Genomic DNA, 19092 nt, shown 5'->3' on the forward strand with positions numbered 1-19092 from the left:
ATGAACTTTCAAAAGTTCGATCATATGGTGTCGACCACATGACGGTCAAACTTTTGAAAGTTCGAGCATCCAATATAGACCCATAGCACAGCCTAGGAGCTTTTTAATTTCAGCAGCAGGGTTGACAGACCTGTACTGCTGTGGTCACATTAATAGAACCATGACATGATGCATCACTGGACTGTCGACCACAGATCCACAGATGGATCATGTGCCTTTGCCTAGTTTCCTTTCCCATGCATAAAAAATGCATCTCCCTGGCTACAGTGGTGAAGTTTTCTTTAGAAGTCAGCTGAGTAAGAGTGGAGGAGTGGGGCAAAAGAGTTCATAATTAAAAAATAAAATAAAAAAGTATACAGCAGACATAAGGCCATTCTAATGGGGTGGAGTGGACAAAATACTCTGTTGATGAAGTAGGAGCTGCAGCATATTTCTTAGACAGGGAAATGGACTAAACTTGTCAGTTTATGCAATATGCACATGTCTAGTGAATTTCCCATCATCCAATGCACATGTTCAGGTAATTACTGGGAGAAGTGTGGGTAGTGTGAAATACCCCTTGTGGACCAGCTGCAACTCATCTATTTATTTATTTATTTACTGAACTGTATTTGGCTACCGGGAAGGTCCAATTAGGTCATGCAAGACCCCTTTTCAGAGGAGGCCTGGAGAGAAAAGCTCCAAAAGTGAGATAAAAACATACAAAGAAGTAATAGTAGACCCTGTGTGAGTAGAAAGAATATCTGAAGTATAGTGGTTACAGATTCAACACAGACTAAATGTCTAGGTGTAACACGTAGCAGTTAACAAAGAAGGAACAGTCAAAAAAATGAGATGACACTGAAGAAGGAAGTAGTTATGGTAAGCCAGATATAGAAAAATGGGAAATGGAGTATAAGTAGATAAAGAGTTCAAGAGTTAAATGCTGACACAGATTTAAAAATGTGAAAAGAAAAATACTTCAGACAGAATAAACTGTCTTCCAGGGAGCAAATCAAGAACCAGAGTAAAATATAAAAAGAAAACTACTGCACATGGAATAAACTGTGTAAAAGCATTTATTCATCGTGCTTATTCAAGTTTTATTAAAGCTTTAGGGTTTTATGCCTTGTCGTTTTATTTCTTTGCTCCTGTATAGTCTGCTGTGTCTCTGTGGCTGATAAGTTATAGTTTTTGTTTTGGCTATTTATTCACAGAGATTAAAAAAATACTGAAATCTATAAAAATCTAGAGAACTGGGTCTAAAAGTGGTTGGGGGGATTGCATTAGAGAATAAGCCTGTATATCGCCACTGTGATTGGAGAACGAACATTATCCAGCAGGTGTTAATGTTCATGTAATACCCGTTGAAATATGAGTCTGATGCATCACAATAGCATATTAAGCTTCCATGGAGCTCAGACTTTAAGATAACCAACAGTTAACATTATTTCTACTCTTCTTTATGCTTCATCCATATACACTAACCTAAAGAAAAATAACCTCACTAAACTAGCAAATGCATACTATAGCATTGCTAGATTTGCCACCGGAAACCCATTTAGAACTCACCACTGTCAGAATCTACAACAACTAGACTGGCTAGAACTAAAAAATACACTATTACTCTCCCAACTTACCTTTATTCATAGGATATTTTACCAACCAAAAAATACCCCTATACTTTCTGACCTTATTTCTCCCTATTCTAACCTAAATTCTTTACGCTCCTCTAACAAACTTCTTGTGAAGTTAAGTAAGTCCAGTAACATAGCAGGTGACTCACTCTTCTCCAACACCATAGGTAAATACTGGAATCTTCTACCGACCACTCTAACTTCTACCTCGTCACCCTTCCTCTTTAAACAAAAGCTCAAACAACATCTAAAAACACTCTGGCTATGCCCATGCATCAATCCTGACTAATCTTATGATTCTACTAATTACTCTTCTCTGAATCACCCTCTCTCACCTCTCTCTACTCATTCTCCATGAGTAGACATTCTCTAAATCACCCTTGTTAATTAGCCTCTGATATGAATTAATATAGAACTCTCTATGGTTTATACTTAGTAATTAATTACTTAAAGTAATAAGCCATCAATTCATTGTTTTGTAAAACCTTCTTCTAAAAAAACATTATTCTAAAAGCTAAATATTGACATATTCATGGAACACTTACAACTTTAAAAATTACATATTGTATAGCTTTAAAAATTCCTTGTATGTTGGTACATAATGTTTCATCATGTATTCTATTTATTTATATTTGTACAAGTATTGTTTAATTGATTTACCATTTTTTAGTGTTAAAACTTTTTATAGAAACTTTATATAAAAAACCTTTCTTAGTGAGCTTTTAAATAATTAAATACATAAAACCTTGTCAAATATAAAGAATTGATTTGTGTAAAGGAATGATATAGGTACAAAGACATATTTACAAAATATATTGAGAGGGAATATGAACAAGTAACCTTTCCTAACTTGGGACCTCTAGTGGTAAAAAACAATATTACACCTAGATTTATAATTTAGCTGCCCTTAACCTTAATAATGGCAGAATGGATATTTTATCATTTAGTCCAGGGAATTTGTCAGAATTCAAGGACAACTGCCACCAAAGCTCCCTGTATTCAACCCTGTCTTCTTTATTAATTTGTTCGATTATTATGAATTTGTATTTGTATTCCATACAGGTTTTACTATGTTTGTAACCTATATAGAAAGAATTACAGGTTTCACAAACTGCTAGATATATTATGCCCTTAGATTCACAATTGAAATAGTCTGGGCTGTATATCCATTTATTTCTACTCTCTAGAAAAAGTCCCTCCTTATTCAAAATGTAACAACATTGTCTACAGCGTCCACACTTAAATGTACCTTTTTTGTTTTTATTCCTATTTTTCCTGTTTCCACTTTTCGTCTCTAGGATGTTGCCTATACTTCTAGAATTCCTATATATAACTTTCTTAGGAATACTATCAATTCCCTCTATAAAAATCCATTCCACTCCCTGGAAAATATTTTCCTAATTCCATTATTTATTCCATGGTATTCTAAAATCAGGTTGCATTTCATATGGTTTAAATCACTACCCCCTTCTCTTTCATTCCTTATTTCATTGGTCCCTTTACTACAATATATGGGGGCAAATCTAACTTTTCGTCCTATCTCAACTTCTTTTCTGATACTTTTAATGAAGGACTCAGGGTAACCTCTATCAAGAAACATATTCTCAATTAAATCACACTCGGTTTTAAAGTCAGAATCCAAACTAGTCATTCTGCTTCCACGAACAAACTGCCCCTTCACTATGTTTTTCTTGCAATGCTTAGGATGGGCACTTTGGTAATGTAAATAGGAATTACAAAACGTGTCTTTCCTGTGTATTTTAGTTTCAAAACCATTGCCCTCCTTGTACAATTCCAGATCCAGATATACCATTCTATCTTCAGATATCTTATGGGTGAATTTCAGGAAGCAGGTGGTGTTATTAATATATGTTATAAATTCATCTAACTTCTCTATTCCTGCTGTCCATAAAATTATAATATCATCCAAGAACCTTTTGTAAAGAATCCATGAGGAACTATATTCTGAATCAATGATGTACTGTTCCTCCCATTTTGCCATAACAAGATTAGCATAGGAGGGGGCACAAGCTGCCCCCATTGCAACTCCTTTAATTTGTTGAAAAAATTCACCTTTGAAACAAATATAGTTATACTTCAAGACTAAATCAGTGAGCCATAAACTAGCTATCTTGTCATTATGTGACATTTTATCATATTCAAATACCACCTCTTCAAGCATTACTTTGCCTTCTGAATAAGGGATGGAGGAGAATAGATCCACCACATCAATAGTAATAAATATAATATTCTCTTGCCATTTACACTCATTTAAGCATTTTAACAGATCCCAGGAATCCTTTAGAATACTTATTTTGTTGGTCCATATAGGTTTTAGTTTGGAATCAACAAATTTGGCTAATGTTTGTGTCTTGGACCCTTCCGCTGAAACTATCGGACGGAGCGGGGGGTCCTCTTTGTTTTTATGTATTTTTGGGATTCCAAAAATTGTGGGGATTCTGGGTTTATCAACTTTCAAAAACTTGTAACTTTTGTGATCTATTAACTCCTCTTGTAGCATATTGTAAAGATCCAAATCTATCTTATTATAGGAAATATTGATCTCATTAATGGAAGCAGTCGCATATCTGTTTTCATCCCATAAAAGGGAATACATCTTGTTATCATAAAGAAAATTGTCCATAATAGTGATGCCTCCACCCTTATCTGGCTTCATGACTCTTATATCAGGGTTGTTTTAGTACTCTTTCCAGGTTCTTGAGTTGTGGCTTCTAAGTCCATCCCTTGGTTCATTATACACTCTAGGAAGGAGGATGTTGAGATTCACTTTTCTCTAAAACAATTTAATGTCTAGAATGCTCTTAGTAACACCACCTTTACAAGCAGGGATAAATTTCAAACCTTTAGAAAGTAAAGAAAAATGCTCTTTCTCTATTGTAACCTTACTGAAGTTGTATATGGAAAAATTACCATAGGTGATGCACGATCCATCTACCTTTAATTCATCACTGTAAGACACCAGGACAGGAGCAGATTGGGTTGGGAGGGTGTCTTCCACTCCTCTGAAAATTTGTATACTGTGGGGCCTGTCTATTTAATAACCTTTCGGACCTCCTTAATGGGGGAAATGCTGATTCGTATTCCCTATCATACTCCGTGTAATTCCCTACCCTATTGTCAGCTAATTCCAAGTTAGGGTCCATATCAAAACTAGCTGTCCTTTCCTGATAGGATTTATAAAAACTATTTTGATAATTGGAACCTCTGGGTTTGGGATAACATGTCAAGTTTTCATATTCTTTCATGTCCCTCTGCAATTTTTTAATTTTCCTATTAATAATATCATTACATTTCTGATCAATATCAATTCTTATATCATAATATTTTCTTTTTTCTTCCTGAATTCCAAAAATAAATGTACTGGTCTATTATTTCTATATCTTTGTGTAGGGCTTCTTGAACTCTACCATTCTCCTTGATAATTAATTTTAACACTTCCAAACCACACCTGTTAAAAACTTCACATAATTCCTTATAATACTCAGTACCAAAAGAAACATTATTAGGAAATTTAAAAACACGTAGGCCCTTAGGCACAACATTCCTTGAAATACATTCACTAAGGTATTCGTTTTCAATTTCCAATGATCTGAACTTAAACATTAAACTGTTTAAATGTTCCAATTTATGGTTTATGGTTTATGGTTTATACTTACTTAATCAATTATACTCTTCATGAATGTTTTACTAAAGTATAAACTCCCCTATCTTGTACTGTAAAGAAAATTAGAGTAAGTGTCCCTCCCAGTATATATTTTCAACTAGTATAATCTAGATTAAACCTTATTTCTGTTGTTATTTTACTAACTACTTACTTTCTTTATGTAAATGACTTGTTTGTATTAACTTCAATGTGGAGCTTTTCTCCCCAGGCCTCTGCTGAAAATGGAAATGTATCCAGTTGGACTAGCCCTGTAAACAAATGTAAAATAAACAAATAAAATAAATAAATAAATAAATTTTACACTCACTAAGCAGTGCTTTTGCTGTTTAGCAATTGTAAAATTAAAAAAGGAAACCAAAAGAAAAAAATTGTATGTGTTTATGTCTGTGTGTGATCATATGTACTCATGAAAGTGAGATCGATAGAGCCATTATTTTACATTCACTAAGCAGCACTTTTGCTGTTTAGCGAGTGTAAAATTAAAAGAAACATTAAAAAAGGAAAAGAAAGAAGTGTGTGTATGTATGTGTGTTCAAGTGTGTTTATGTTTCTGTTTGCATGTGTGAGTGTATGTGTGCTTGGGTGCATAAAAGTGGAAGTGTGTTTTTGTGTGTGACAGAGGCATTAAGATCGATCGAGTAGTGGCAGCACCATTTAAAAGGTATAGATACCTCTCAATCTTTTAGCTCAAGAAATCTGGATAAAGCCTAAAATAAAGGGAGGCAAAGGGTTAAAAATAGGAACAGATTTTAAATATAGCTCTTATAAAATTAGGAAATTGCTAGAATAACAGGATTTGTATTAGCTTTCATTTTCTGAAGGAAACAAAGTTCAAACTTCAACTTTGAGGAAACCCACGAAGAGAAATTCAGGAGAAAATGGGAAGAGGAAAAGAAATTTAGGAATAATGATATTTAGGAATAATGAAATTTAGGAATAATGATATTTAGGATTTAGGAATGATGATATTTAGGAATAATGAAATTTAGGAATAATGATATTTAGGATTTAGGAATAATGATATTTAGGAATAATGAAATTTAGGAATAATGATATTTAGGATTTAGGAATAATGAAATTTAGGAATAATGAAATTTAGGAATAATGATATTTAGGATTTAGGAATAATGATATTTAGGAATAATGAAATTTAGGAATAATGATATTTGATGGCCTAAAGGCACATAGGAGAGCTGTATTAGCAAGATGTTAGCATATGTAAGAGGGTGCTTGAAGCAGAGAATGATGGGGTAGTAATTTTGCATAAAGCACACTAGTAACACCTCTTTTGGTCCACTGTGTCCTGACTGGAGGTAATCTATCTGTAAAGACTCAGAAGTGGGAGACATTATGAAGGCAGGCGACAGAAATGTTACATGATCTGCAACACAAGTCATATCAGCCCATGCTGAGAGGTGTCAATATGAATTCTCCAAGGGCGGAAAGACAGCCTCGAGACAAAAGTGAAATATGTCTTGATCAAAAAGGGAACATGAGTTGTATCCAAAAAATCAGCATAATAATGAAATGGATAAAAGCAAATAAATTTATGGTAATGCAAATAAATGTTTCTTTACATTGAGTCAAACATAATACGTTATTAAAGAAATATTGCTACAGAAATAAAGTGTGAGGATAATGGCATATATCATGTTGTTATCAGAAGGTTAGATAATAAGACAGAGAAAAATGCCTGTTTAATTGTTTTTTATTGGTGTATGTTTAATTACTTGCCCTTCTAATCTGTTTTGAGTTTTCTACTGTTTCATTACTCCATTGAAAGCAAGACAAGGCCAAAGTGACAGGGATGTTTTAATTTCAGTTTTAGTAAATAACATTATGCTGAATTTGTTGTTTTATTATCCAGTGCCATTATCCCAAGAACAGGTATAATTAGAAACAGTGGAATTATTCATAATATGAGAGAAAGCCATAAAATGGGGGGAAGCATGCATGGTGTTATGAATAGTATATCTATGTAAGCTAAAATAATAAATACATACATACATATGTAATACATACGTACAATGTATGGGCTAGACAGAATAAGGTATGACCTGCGTACTGATTAATTGCATGCACAATGCAAGCAGTGGTGTGGATTCTCTCAAATGTTACTGAACAAGGAAACTAGTAAGCAGTTAGCATTTGTGTTTGTAAACCCTGTTTCGGTTATATACTGTGAACCATAGAATACAGTGCGAGTAAAAGCTGCTTTTGCTGACTTTGGTGCATAAAAACTGCTTTGGTCTAAATTTCTATATTAAGGATGGACATGGTTGCATAGGCAATCTACTGGAGACTACATATGATCATCTAAGTTATATACATCATTTCTCACACCTCAGAACTATATATTTTTCTTAAAATGTAGACAGTGACTAACTAGTGTGCCTTTCTGACTGCCTCATCACCAGCCTCTGACTGAAGTTCCATAAATGAGCATGGCTTTATTCTGATAATATGTACGTTTGCAGACTCTCTGATTGTAGTCCTTCACTAAAGAGTATTTTATTCTGGGGGGGATGCAAATTTTCCAACAGCAACTTGACAAAGCCTGTCTTTGGCTGTATAAGCAGGGGGGGTGTTTTCTTAACTCCAAAGTGAGCTATTCTATTTGGGTTAAGTGAATTATGTTTTGGTTATGGAATTGAGAAAGGAATAGAATTTTTGAAATTCTGGGAATTAAAGATGGTCACTTTTACAGTTCAATCCACTTTGCAACTGATTAATATCTATAGATTCAGGGTTTTGTGTGAGATTGATTCATTGTCACCTAGATGTTGTTTTTGCATATCAGAAATTATGTGTAGTAATTCAGATGTTCGGCAGTTACTGGTGTGGTATACAGTCCTATTTACTGTTTCATAAACATAGCCCACTATCTGTTGCATTTAATCTAAAATGTATGTATGGCATTTAACATGGAAAATCATTCCATTCCACTCAGCACACTGAAAGAAGACAATGGTTGCCTTCACTTGATATTCAGAGATTCTGAAACTTTTTCAGTTCTGAGCATCTTTAATCATGATAAAATGACATTTTGAGGAAAAAATCCATAAATTAAACTGATATCAATAATGACTGTTCAACTGTCTCCCTAAGACTGATGTTCTACTGAAAACATATACAGCATGCATAATATTTCATACTTACATGCTTTACTGTTTTTCTTTTAGGATTTGGAAAGTGTGCAATCACAGGAGACCCACACTACCTAACCTTTGATGGCCTATCACATCACTTCCAGGGCAAATACACCTATATCACAGCTGCAAGTTTGACTGACATCCCTAATACACTGCAGGAGTTTAGCATTCAGGGCAAGAATGAACCAATGCAGACCAACAACAAGATCACATACCTGAAGGAAATCTCTACACATGTATATGGTCATGTTGTACAATTCAAACAAAAGAAAAATGTTGTGGTAAGCAACATGTTTGCTATTAAATGGAATGTCATGTAGTCATCTGTAGTTAAAACTGAAAAATATAGATGCCATAGTTTGAGACAGTATAAATTCCTTAAATTAAGGTAACCTTGATAACGAGTCAAAGCAGTCATTCACTAGTGTCATGCTTAATATGAATTAATGATACTTGCAATGTGGGCCTCTGTATATATTACTATACAAATTGCAATATCTATCATAATGTTTTCCTTATGATATGTACCACTGCTGAGCACGAATGTTGCCACAGTATATCTGGTTTGCACATTGACAATGCTCAGTGCTTACAGTGGTATGCACCTTAAGAAATACATTAATGACTTACTTAAAAGTATCCAGTGGTTATCTCATCTGACTAATAAGATGAATAAAGTGAGTACCACCATGGTATGTGAAGGACAGGCTCCATGGTCCTTGGATCTGCTCCACTGTCATAACTAGATCCGATGGGTAGCAGAGGAATGGTCTGTTGAGTTACACCACAGCTAACCTACAGATTAAACAAAAAAATAAAAGTGCACATAATGCTGATTAAATAACCACATCACCAAATACAACCTCTACCAAGAGCATGAAAGAAATATGCAAAGAAGTGGTGTTCAACATCTGCATCCAGATAAAATTGCACATGGAACACTTACAGAGCTGTCTTTGAATAGCACCCGCAGGTTCCTTGCTCTTAACTTTCTCTATGAATCACAGTGTTTTCTACTGTACCTTTTAGATGGCAGCTGTCTCCCAAACAAGTTATTTTTTCACACACACACACACACACACACACACACACACACACACACACACACACACACACACACACACACACACACACACACACACTCACAAAATTCCCAGATAAGGCTGACAGAATTCTCCCAATTCTCCAAGACTTTCATCCTGGCATTATAGTACTGCCACAACCAGTATGGCTAGAGATGAAACATACCACTTACCTGACAACTCTTCAGTTAGCCAAATATAAATTATTTGTAGTATACTGAAGTGATTTTGCTAATAAGAAGCAAACATCACAACTTGAAATTGTATAGACACATTATTTAAAGAACTTTAACTTAGCTAATTAAATATTCTAGCTCACAGTTACTGAAGAAATAAAGAAATTCTAGACCCAACTATTTTAAGTTAGTAAACCGATTAGCCTATGAAAGCTGCTTCTATGTGGTAAAGAAGTAACACTTCGAGAGCTCAGTTGCACACCATACCTGCACTTATCAAAATGCATTAATCCATTTGTACTGCAAATTTTCATTTCTCTGATGGTGCACAAAAAATTATATTTTTTCCCACAATACTCCACATGTCTGCTTTTTGTGCATTCATAATGAACATAATGCTGAATATAATTTGCCATCTGATTATCATTATTTTGGCTGGTAATGGTATGTGTTTCTTTCATAATTATAATTAGTTGGATGGAGAGAAAATAAAACCTCCCGCGCAGCCTCATGATGGACTTCGAATCTTTCAGAAGGCAACAAGAGTGTACCTGGAGACTGACTTTGGTCTGTCTGTAAGCTTTGATGGTTCAGAAAATGCAGGTGAGGATATAACTACTAATAACATTTAAAATAATTCTATTCTGTTAATATAAACTGTGATTCATGATACTGTATGTAAGTCAGTAAGGCATTACTGGTAAATCATTTAGTCCAATGATTCTCAGACTGCCTGTAACGTGTATACTGCAGGAGATTGAAGACAATTTTAAACCTGCTGATATACACACATAAAAACTGTCTGGTACTAGATCAGACAGTAGGAGGATGTAATTTTGATTAAAAGTCTAGGCTACATGAATATTAGTATAAGTTAAAAGACTACCATATTTCAGCTGTAAAAGCCATCATAACTGGTAAAACAACTGTACAATAAAAAAAAAAGAATGGTGTATAGAGCATCAGACAATGCGACTCCCAGAATATCAGCTAAAGCAAAATTATGTCTATGAGACTCCCAGAAACATATAAAACAAACATCAGATTGTATGATTTTACTGTCATCTCACAATAGCTGTAAAATACTGCAATAAACAGAGAAGGAAAACATATATTCTGTTCATAGTAAGCAAACTTTAACGCAATCCGCCAGTAATTATGAAAATGTAATATGGAACACTAACTGAATAAATACAGAATAGATACATCCCACATTATAAGCATCATTCTGATGTTCACAGAGCTTAGAAAGATATAAAAAAATTCTACAGCTTTACACTGAGCTATCAATTTATTCAAAACTGTATTATCAAAATATTCCTTTAACAATGTTGACATCCAAGCATTCATTCACTCTTACTGCTGCCTCAGCTTCTCTATTACAAGCAGGTTGGCAACAGAAGGGGTGAACCCACATTAAAAAGGGATAGTGAGCAATAGCAAAAGTTACTGACTACTTAACCTGGTCAGTTACAACATAGATAGAATAGAAGTACTCCTGCACTAAATAGTGATTTGTCTGTTGACTATTACCTGACTACTACTACAAGTGTTAGCCTCACTGCAGCTGCATATAAACAAGAATCAATACTCCTCTGCTTTTACTCTCATCAGGAGCAAGACAATAACACTAGTCCCAAACTGGTTCCTGAGACATGGATCATGGACTCTCCAACAATCAACAGTCTACTCCCAGATCTGCATGAGTCAGAAGACTTATTTATCCTTGTCTTGGCAGAATACTCTAGGTAGCTTTTTCAGCACAGTACAACACATTGCTATGCAATGGTTGAAAATATAAATTAGAGTATACCACTAAAAAGTAAACCAGATCACAAAGGAAAGTCCAACATACATCACCTAATCAGAGAGGTTAGGAATCAAAGTCCCTCTGCTTCTTCTGTCACCAGGAGCAAAACATTAGTAGAAATGATAATCTGGCAGTTTAGAAGTGGGTCACATACTCTCCAGTTATTTGCAGTTTCTTGCAAAGCTAGGAATCAAAGTTCCTCTGTTCCTTATATTACTAGGAGCAAAACAGCAACACTGATCCCATACTGGTTTCTCAAGAGTGCCCGGAGGCTATACAGTGATCTGCATTCTCATCTCAGATGATGTAGATTTTAAACAAATACAAAATACAAAATACAAATACAAAATACAATCTTAAAACTGAGCTGGAAAAGGGGAGTGAATGTTGTGGACAGATTTTATAAGCAGGGTGTTTCAAATAGAAGAATGGGCAAATCATTTGGGAGGTAGCAGCAACTGAGCTTGGTGCATACATCTGAATTTATAATTTTTATTCAGTGTGACATTAGCATGGTTCCTTTATCATTTATCATTCACCACAAAGAGTCATATATGAGATAGAAAACAATAACACCTAGGATAAACTGGATAAGACACTCAGACGTATTCCACTGTATTTACAAAACAAATAGCACATAATGCTCTTAAAAGTTGGGACAATGTTTTTTATACTACTACCCTTCTTCAGTAATAAGCTGCATAACTAAATTACACAGGCAATAAATGGCAGTGTAACAAGGAATTAATATTTTTCATTTTACTTCAGTAGACAAAATGTATGCATGTTTAATTTACATTTTCCCGATTAATAAATGAAAACTTGATATTCTATATATCACCAGATATTACACTGCCTAACACATACAAAGCAAAGGTCGGTGGTCTTTGTGGTAACTTTGATGGAAAGTACAAGAATGACTTTACCAAACCAGATGGAACCCAGGTGAAAGACGTTAATGACTTTGGTGAAAGTTGGAGAGTCCAGAAATCTGGAACTCAAAGACGAAAGTAAGCACTGTACCTTCATCTTTCCTTATCATTTTGTCATGTAGCATTTGTCAGAGTTTTAATTTGCATCATGACTTTACATAGTGCCCTGTATTTAAGAAGCAGAGTCTCTAGGTCTGTATGAAAATATATTTGCCAACTTCAGTTTTGCAGTCTTTTTTTCTGTTTTCTCTACCACACACAAAGCCCTAACTCTTGTGTGTCGCTATGTGTTCTTGCGTCAATGCTGTTTTCGTTTTTTATGAGAAGCGTACATATCTCCCATTAATCCTTGATAAAGGGAGGTTTATAAATATTTTGATATAGCTGTGTTTTGCTAGTTTCTTGCTGGATGCTGGATGAATCTGCTTGTGGAGTTTACTTTTTTGTTTCCATCATAACTTAAGTCACCTCCATAATTAACACAATTGAAGGCTTCTTTTAAGCTGTATATGTCAGAATATTTTTTTGCCTGTGGTTAGTTGATGAAATGGCAATAACATTTAAGAATATATACATAGCTACTGAAGTCCGATTTATTGGCATCAGTACATTATTATATATATGTGTGTCAATGCATTTTGAGCTATTGTATTGAAATATTTTTATCTGGTCTAGGGGGCTGTGCATTTTCTAACATATTTTGATACAGGGAGGTATGTAAATATTACCATACAACAAACACACTTATGTGATCTATAGCTTCACTGTAAAATACCGGGTCTAAATCACAATATCACACTCACTTGAGTCAGAATATTGTAATATCGAACCCATGTTTTCAAAATGAGAAAATAGCGAAGCCGCGGAACACTGAATTTTTTCCCAAGGGAAAAAATCGGTGAGCTGTTTCCATGGCTTTGCTATTTCCTCCACTGTGGTCCGATCTCGAGTTGGTATACTTAAGTAGGGGGTGGGGGGCAAAGCCCCTCACATTAGTATAAGTTCAAAATGTACGTGTTTTTTTTGTTTTTGTACTGGAACAGTGATTTTTTTTTCCCTTGGAAAAAAATCTTTGTTCTGTGTGTTCATACTTTTTGTATTTCAAACTTCCCATTTTATATTACATCGTTCGGACACTTGTGCATTCAACAATGTAATATAGATCCTAAAATACCAGTACTACAGTGATAACTGAGAGGCTGATCATGCGAATCAGGGATCAGCTATCAATACTCAAAATATTATGTTTAAAAAACACAGGAAGGAAATGCATAGAATAAAACAACATGGCAAATTTTAGGAGATGCTGACAGCCAAAGCCAAGAGCAAGATATAGAGGATTATGAGTAGGTCAGCATTCATAACCACTTTATTGTGTTTTCAAGACATGGAAGCCAACAAATTCATCTAGAGAGTGATATAAACTCTATCTTTATTTTTGGGGCCTTGCCTCCCCATTATTTTTGGTTTTGTCCAGATTTGCTGTGCTAATAGCTTGAGCGATATGCAGTGATGGTAAACAAAATGATGCACATTCTTACAAGGAGCTGTACAAAGAGACAGAGAGGTAGAACATCTAAAGGACTTTAATGCTAGAAATGCTTATAGTGCTTCTACTACAGATGACATCTGGCATAATTTGTACTGCAGAGAATAAGATCAATACAAATCAAAAATATAAATGCAAAATTGTATTTTATATAGTATTATCAGTCATCAGAAGCATGCAGCAAGCAACATTGGTATTGCTATAATATGCACACCCCTTGGGCTATCACACTTTGCAGTACTCCATTTATTATAGTATACTATCATATCTTGGGGTAGTATAGCTTTTGCAAGTTTGGTGTATAAAGCTGACCTTTCAGTGAGGTCACTGGGGGTGGGGGATGGAAATCCAGTAATTAAAGAACCATAAACACTACTAGCTAACATTAAGTATACTTACATTGTCATGATTGTGGCCATGCTTATATTGTTGTAAGTTGTAACGCACATCTTTTCTTTTTAAAATTGTACTTCGAAAATGTCACCATTTCCACTGACATGAGCAGCTTTTACACCATTGCACTGAGTCTAATCAGGCATAACCATAACATTAGTGGGTCTTGTTAGGCACTGTCTGAGTATGGGCTAAAATGAGTTGGCTTGATTTATGTTTATCTGAAGTATACAGTCACTGTGAGTGCTGTGAGTGAAGACACTCTCAAAATAGGGATTCAATGAAAGGAGAACATTTATTTTCCCCCAAAATGCAGTGATCTCAATGTTGATTATATTAAGTAATGGGCATGGGGGGGGGGGGTTGACGCCTATGATAAACACAGGTTGGAGTTACGCTTCAGTATTTTTAATTCAAGCAGCATTCCATCTCATAATTTGTAACATAATCATAGTGTCAAGTTTATCTCAAGATACGTCAGCATACTGTGACAGTATAGTTCTATAAAATTTATACCGGGAACTACATTATGGCAATTATTTATAATGCAGCTGTCTTGCAAAATGATGTAGTCTCTGTAAATTCATCCATGTATGAAACTCTTGTGGGGAGCCAAAAGACAACAGATCATTTTAGGCAATGAAAACAAATGTCACAAGCAGCACTATCCAGTAAAGAAATACACAAGAGGAGGGGAGCAGAGGTAATACAGAAAGCTGCTTTAGTAAGCATATTAAAAAGTAGTTTGCTCTTTTTTCGTAATGCAGTGGTCATTGCCTAAGGAGCCTTCCAGAGGATGGTGTGAAACTGAAGCAATGAAGGAATGCAATAATGCATGCAAAATGCAGACCATTTCTTGTGGGGCATGTTATCTTTTGGTCAAATAGCCTCTGAAACATTATAACTAGAAGGCTATAACTAAACGGGTATAAAAATTGGACTTTACCTGCAGTCAAAGTGTAGGGCTGGTAGTCATTAAGATCAGGGCTCCAGCATTGTGGAACAATTCTCTACCATGCTGTTAACATTATGGACAATAGCAGGGTAAACTCAGAGAAATGGGGAGCTATGGAACGCATAGTGTAGGATGTTCAATGAATGGAAAATACATAAATAAATGAAAACAGCCACACTGCAGTACACTATGCCAAAGAGATGTGATTCATAATCAGAATTATTATGTACCTTATTCACATAATAATGGGGCAAACCATGCTTGTTTAACAGCAGTAGCATAATGTTGGTCCTGGTTCCATGGTCAGTGACATGTGGGGGGAGAGTAGCTAGGAAAGTCCAAGCACTATCAGCAAGGATGTAGGAGTAGAACGGCTCCAAATATAACCACTAGGAAGTTTTCCTGATAGGAGCCACACTGTAAACTGTCACCACAGTGCAAGGTGTAAAGCCATGACTGTAATCACTAATAGACAGGGTGGTATAGCAAGCAGTGGGTAATCACACTGCCATTTTTGAAGGAGCGCATGATGAACAGCTGCACATGGTAGTTTCAGTGCAACAGTGTCCAGCCAGTGGCCTCATTACCACATCATGGTGGTCACACATAGAGATCAAGCAGTCAGCCTTATAATCTTAAAGCAATGTATATTTTCCATGGCTGTACTATTGTTATGTACTAATGCCCTAGATGATGCATAACCTTGACTATTATATTACATCCCCTTTGCTTTTTCACTGCTATAAGGTCTGCTGGCATCCTCTGCATAAGGTATTTTGTGTGCATAACACATCATATTATTTTACAATGTAGGGGAATTATTTTGTATTTGAAGGAAAGATGTGTTTTTGTTAATCACAGAAGTATATGCACATTCATATAGAATGGATGGCAAAGGACTTGGGAAGTTTACAGGAATGGCCAAAATATGGGAGTTTAAATTCAGTGCAAACATTGCAAAATAATGCATGAGTGAAGCTATACATCAGGAAAGGAGTGCACACATGCAGGGAAAGCCATGACAATAGCTAAAGGAGAAAAGGACTTGGGCAGACATTCCAGATTGACTAAAACTAACTAAGCACATTGAGAAATCATAACCATCGGCTGATAATATAATAGGATGTAAAGGTAAAAGTATCTTTAGTAGAACATTAGAAACTTGCACATGCTTTAAAAAACAGAAATATTCCACCTAAAGTACTGAGTTTATTTCAGAAAATCATACCTTTGAAAGGACAAAGACAGGACAAACCAGGTCAGAAGATGAGAGTAACACAACTGGGTAGTTTGCACCAGAAGACATAAAAAAACTTATAAAATGTGTTTATAATATTAATAAACAGTGTGATGAGTGAAATGGTTGAGTGCTTAACATAGATTAGCATATTCCAAGTGGATACTGCTCTTCAGAAAAGGAAATGTAAAAGGGCAAGAAGACCTAGACTACAGACAATACACATGGCTCAGGTTACATAAACAAAATTATTTATTTTTCACAGAAAAGGTGGTGGAGGATTGTATGCCTTTCTGGAAGTACTGGCAGGACTAAATATAGTAATCTAATTCAATAATGCATGTGAAAAATATAAGGAATGTCTTTAGAGTTGTGGAAAAATAAGATATAGATTATATAGAAATGGAAAACTAAAGGGACCAAGGATTCCTTATCTTCTGTCAAAACTGGAATCCATATAACATTAAAGAGTTGGGCTATACACATCCTGGAGGACTGAGCTGTGTACTGAGAATTACTCTGTGGTCAAATTGTTCAAGTGTGCATGCTTACACTTTACAAGAAAAATGTGCTGTTTTCTCGGTATTTCCAGGGTATTTTGGTATTTCCCCACTGGCAGTGGTGATATTGGAGCTAAAACGATTATACAAGGAGATGTGAGGGGGTACAAGGGGATGTGTCCTTGTGTAAGTACATATCTTTTCACTGCACTAATTTTTTTACTCTCTACATCATGGTGCTTGGCTCTCTGATCCAGATCCTTCCTGGGTTATCTACTTTGCAGAGTTTCTATGTCATCCCTGTACCTACATAAGTTTCTGCCAGGGTGTTCAGTTTTCTATAACAGCCTAGAGTCATGCAGAAAGTGGACTGGCAATGTTCAAAACTGACATGGTGTATGTATGTGCATTGTGAGTATTTCCTATGTGCAGAACCAGGCTTAGGTCAAATGGTGCCCTAGGCAAAAGGGCTGTACCCCTCCCTCCTCACTGCCAACCATTCCCCACCAGACAAATCACCCAGTGGCCCCCATCCTGGCCTACCCATGCCATCCAGATTACTTTTTTCCTTTTTTCTCACAATTTGTCTTCCTCTCCATTTTTTTCTGCATCTATTCATTCATCTAACATATTTTAAGTAGGTAAGGCTGCACTCTGATATCTGGAAAGGAACCAAATGCAATAAGCCATGGTGGTGGATGGATTCTAGGTGCTTCTGCAAGCTGCAGTTTTCTTTCAAACAACTTTTCCATCCAACGTTGACGTGAACAAAAATCATGATTTAGAGAAGAAATTCAGTCTTGTTCTTCAGCTTCGTTTCTCCCTAAAGCCTTTCAACACACCTTAACAAACCAAAATTACATTGTAATAACTGCAGTGGAAGTAACTGTTTTAAGCTGGTGTCTGGGGGGCAGAAGCTAAGGGGAATCTAGATGCTCTGAATTGTACCTTACAGTTTTTAGAGAACCTTTTCATCCGATAATGACCTGAACAAAAATGATTATGAGAAGAAATCTAGTCTTGCTCTTCCATTTTGTTTTTTCCCAAATCCTTTCAATATACACTAATTGACCAAGACTACACTGTAATAACTAAATTAAGATTGGGTAGGCTCTGGCTCCCTGTAAATCTGAATTGGTGAGAAGATGAATGAATAAATGAATGAATGAATGAATGAATGGACATGTAAATAAAACTGGTACTGGTGTGTGCATATAATTCCATCACATTTGTAATGTTAGACGTACTTGAAGAAAAAAGTTACTTGTTTGTATTTAAGAAGGTGAATGTATATGTATCTGTATATGTATATGTATCTTACTTGACTTTAAAAAGTACAGAATTTTATTTATGGGAATATATGTGAACTGCGGTTCAATACTTTTTAAGTCAGAGATTTTTGATGAAATGGGATTACCTGAAGATATTGACCATAAGAATTTCATCAAAATGTATGTCTCTATGTAAACACATATCTCCTATGCAGCAACAACAAAGAAGTATGAGTCTAGGTAGTTCAGCTCACCTGAACAATAGAGTAGTGCCATGACTGCAGCCCTAGCAATCTGGGTTTGTATAGAGGTATTGAGTGTCAGAGGAATCTGGATGTGCAAATGACTGGGAAAAAAACTATCCTATCCATAAGGAAGGAAGGGTTGCTAAACATGAGGCTGCCGCAGGGGAGTCATGAACCTGGTACAGTTACGGGCAGCAGCCCGTCATACACACTGTTCTCCAGAGGCATCAGTCAGAGCCTGCCAAGAAGTACACTGTGCTGAAGTTGAGGAAGAGCACAGCAGCATGGAGGTACAAAAGCCTGCTCCTGTTCAGTATTAATGTAGCAGGCTTTGTCTGATGTCAGCCAGCCAGCAACATGATAAGGCAGCAGGGCCTAAAAAAGAAACAACCAAGTTGTCATAAATGGCAGTCACCAGCACTCGAGTCCCACCCATTGACAATAAGCTACAGTCAGTCAGAATGGAGAATGAATTGCTTGATAAGGATT

The 19092-nt window shown here is 35.7% G+C and overlaps 1 protein-coding gene across 1 annotated transcript in view; it reads left to right on the forward strand.

Annotated features, from left to right (window-relative positions):
• LOC122801223 (IgGFc-binding protein-like) overlaps nt 1-19092 on the forward strand; it is a 691109-nt gene that overhangs the window by 664565 nt on the left and 7452 nt on the right. Inside the window, exons 79-81 of the mRNA XM_044070776.1 lie at nt 8484-8734; nt 10185-10314; nt 12366-12531. Of these exons, the coding sequence (XP_043926711.1) occupies nt 8484-8734; nt 10185-10314; nt 12366-12531 (547 nt within the window). The remainder of the gene's footprint in view (nt 1-8483; nt 8735-10184; nt 10315-12365; nt 12532-19092) is intronic.

The sequence above is a fragment of the Protopterus annectens genome, chromosome 4.part1 (genome assembly GCF_019279795.1).
Source record: "Protopterus annectens isolate FY-2018-M chromosome 4.part1, PAN1.0, whole genome shotgun sequence".
Lineage (NCBI taxonomy): Eukaryota > Metazoa > Chordata > Ceratodontiformes > Protopteridae > Protopterus > Protopterus annectens.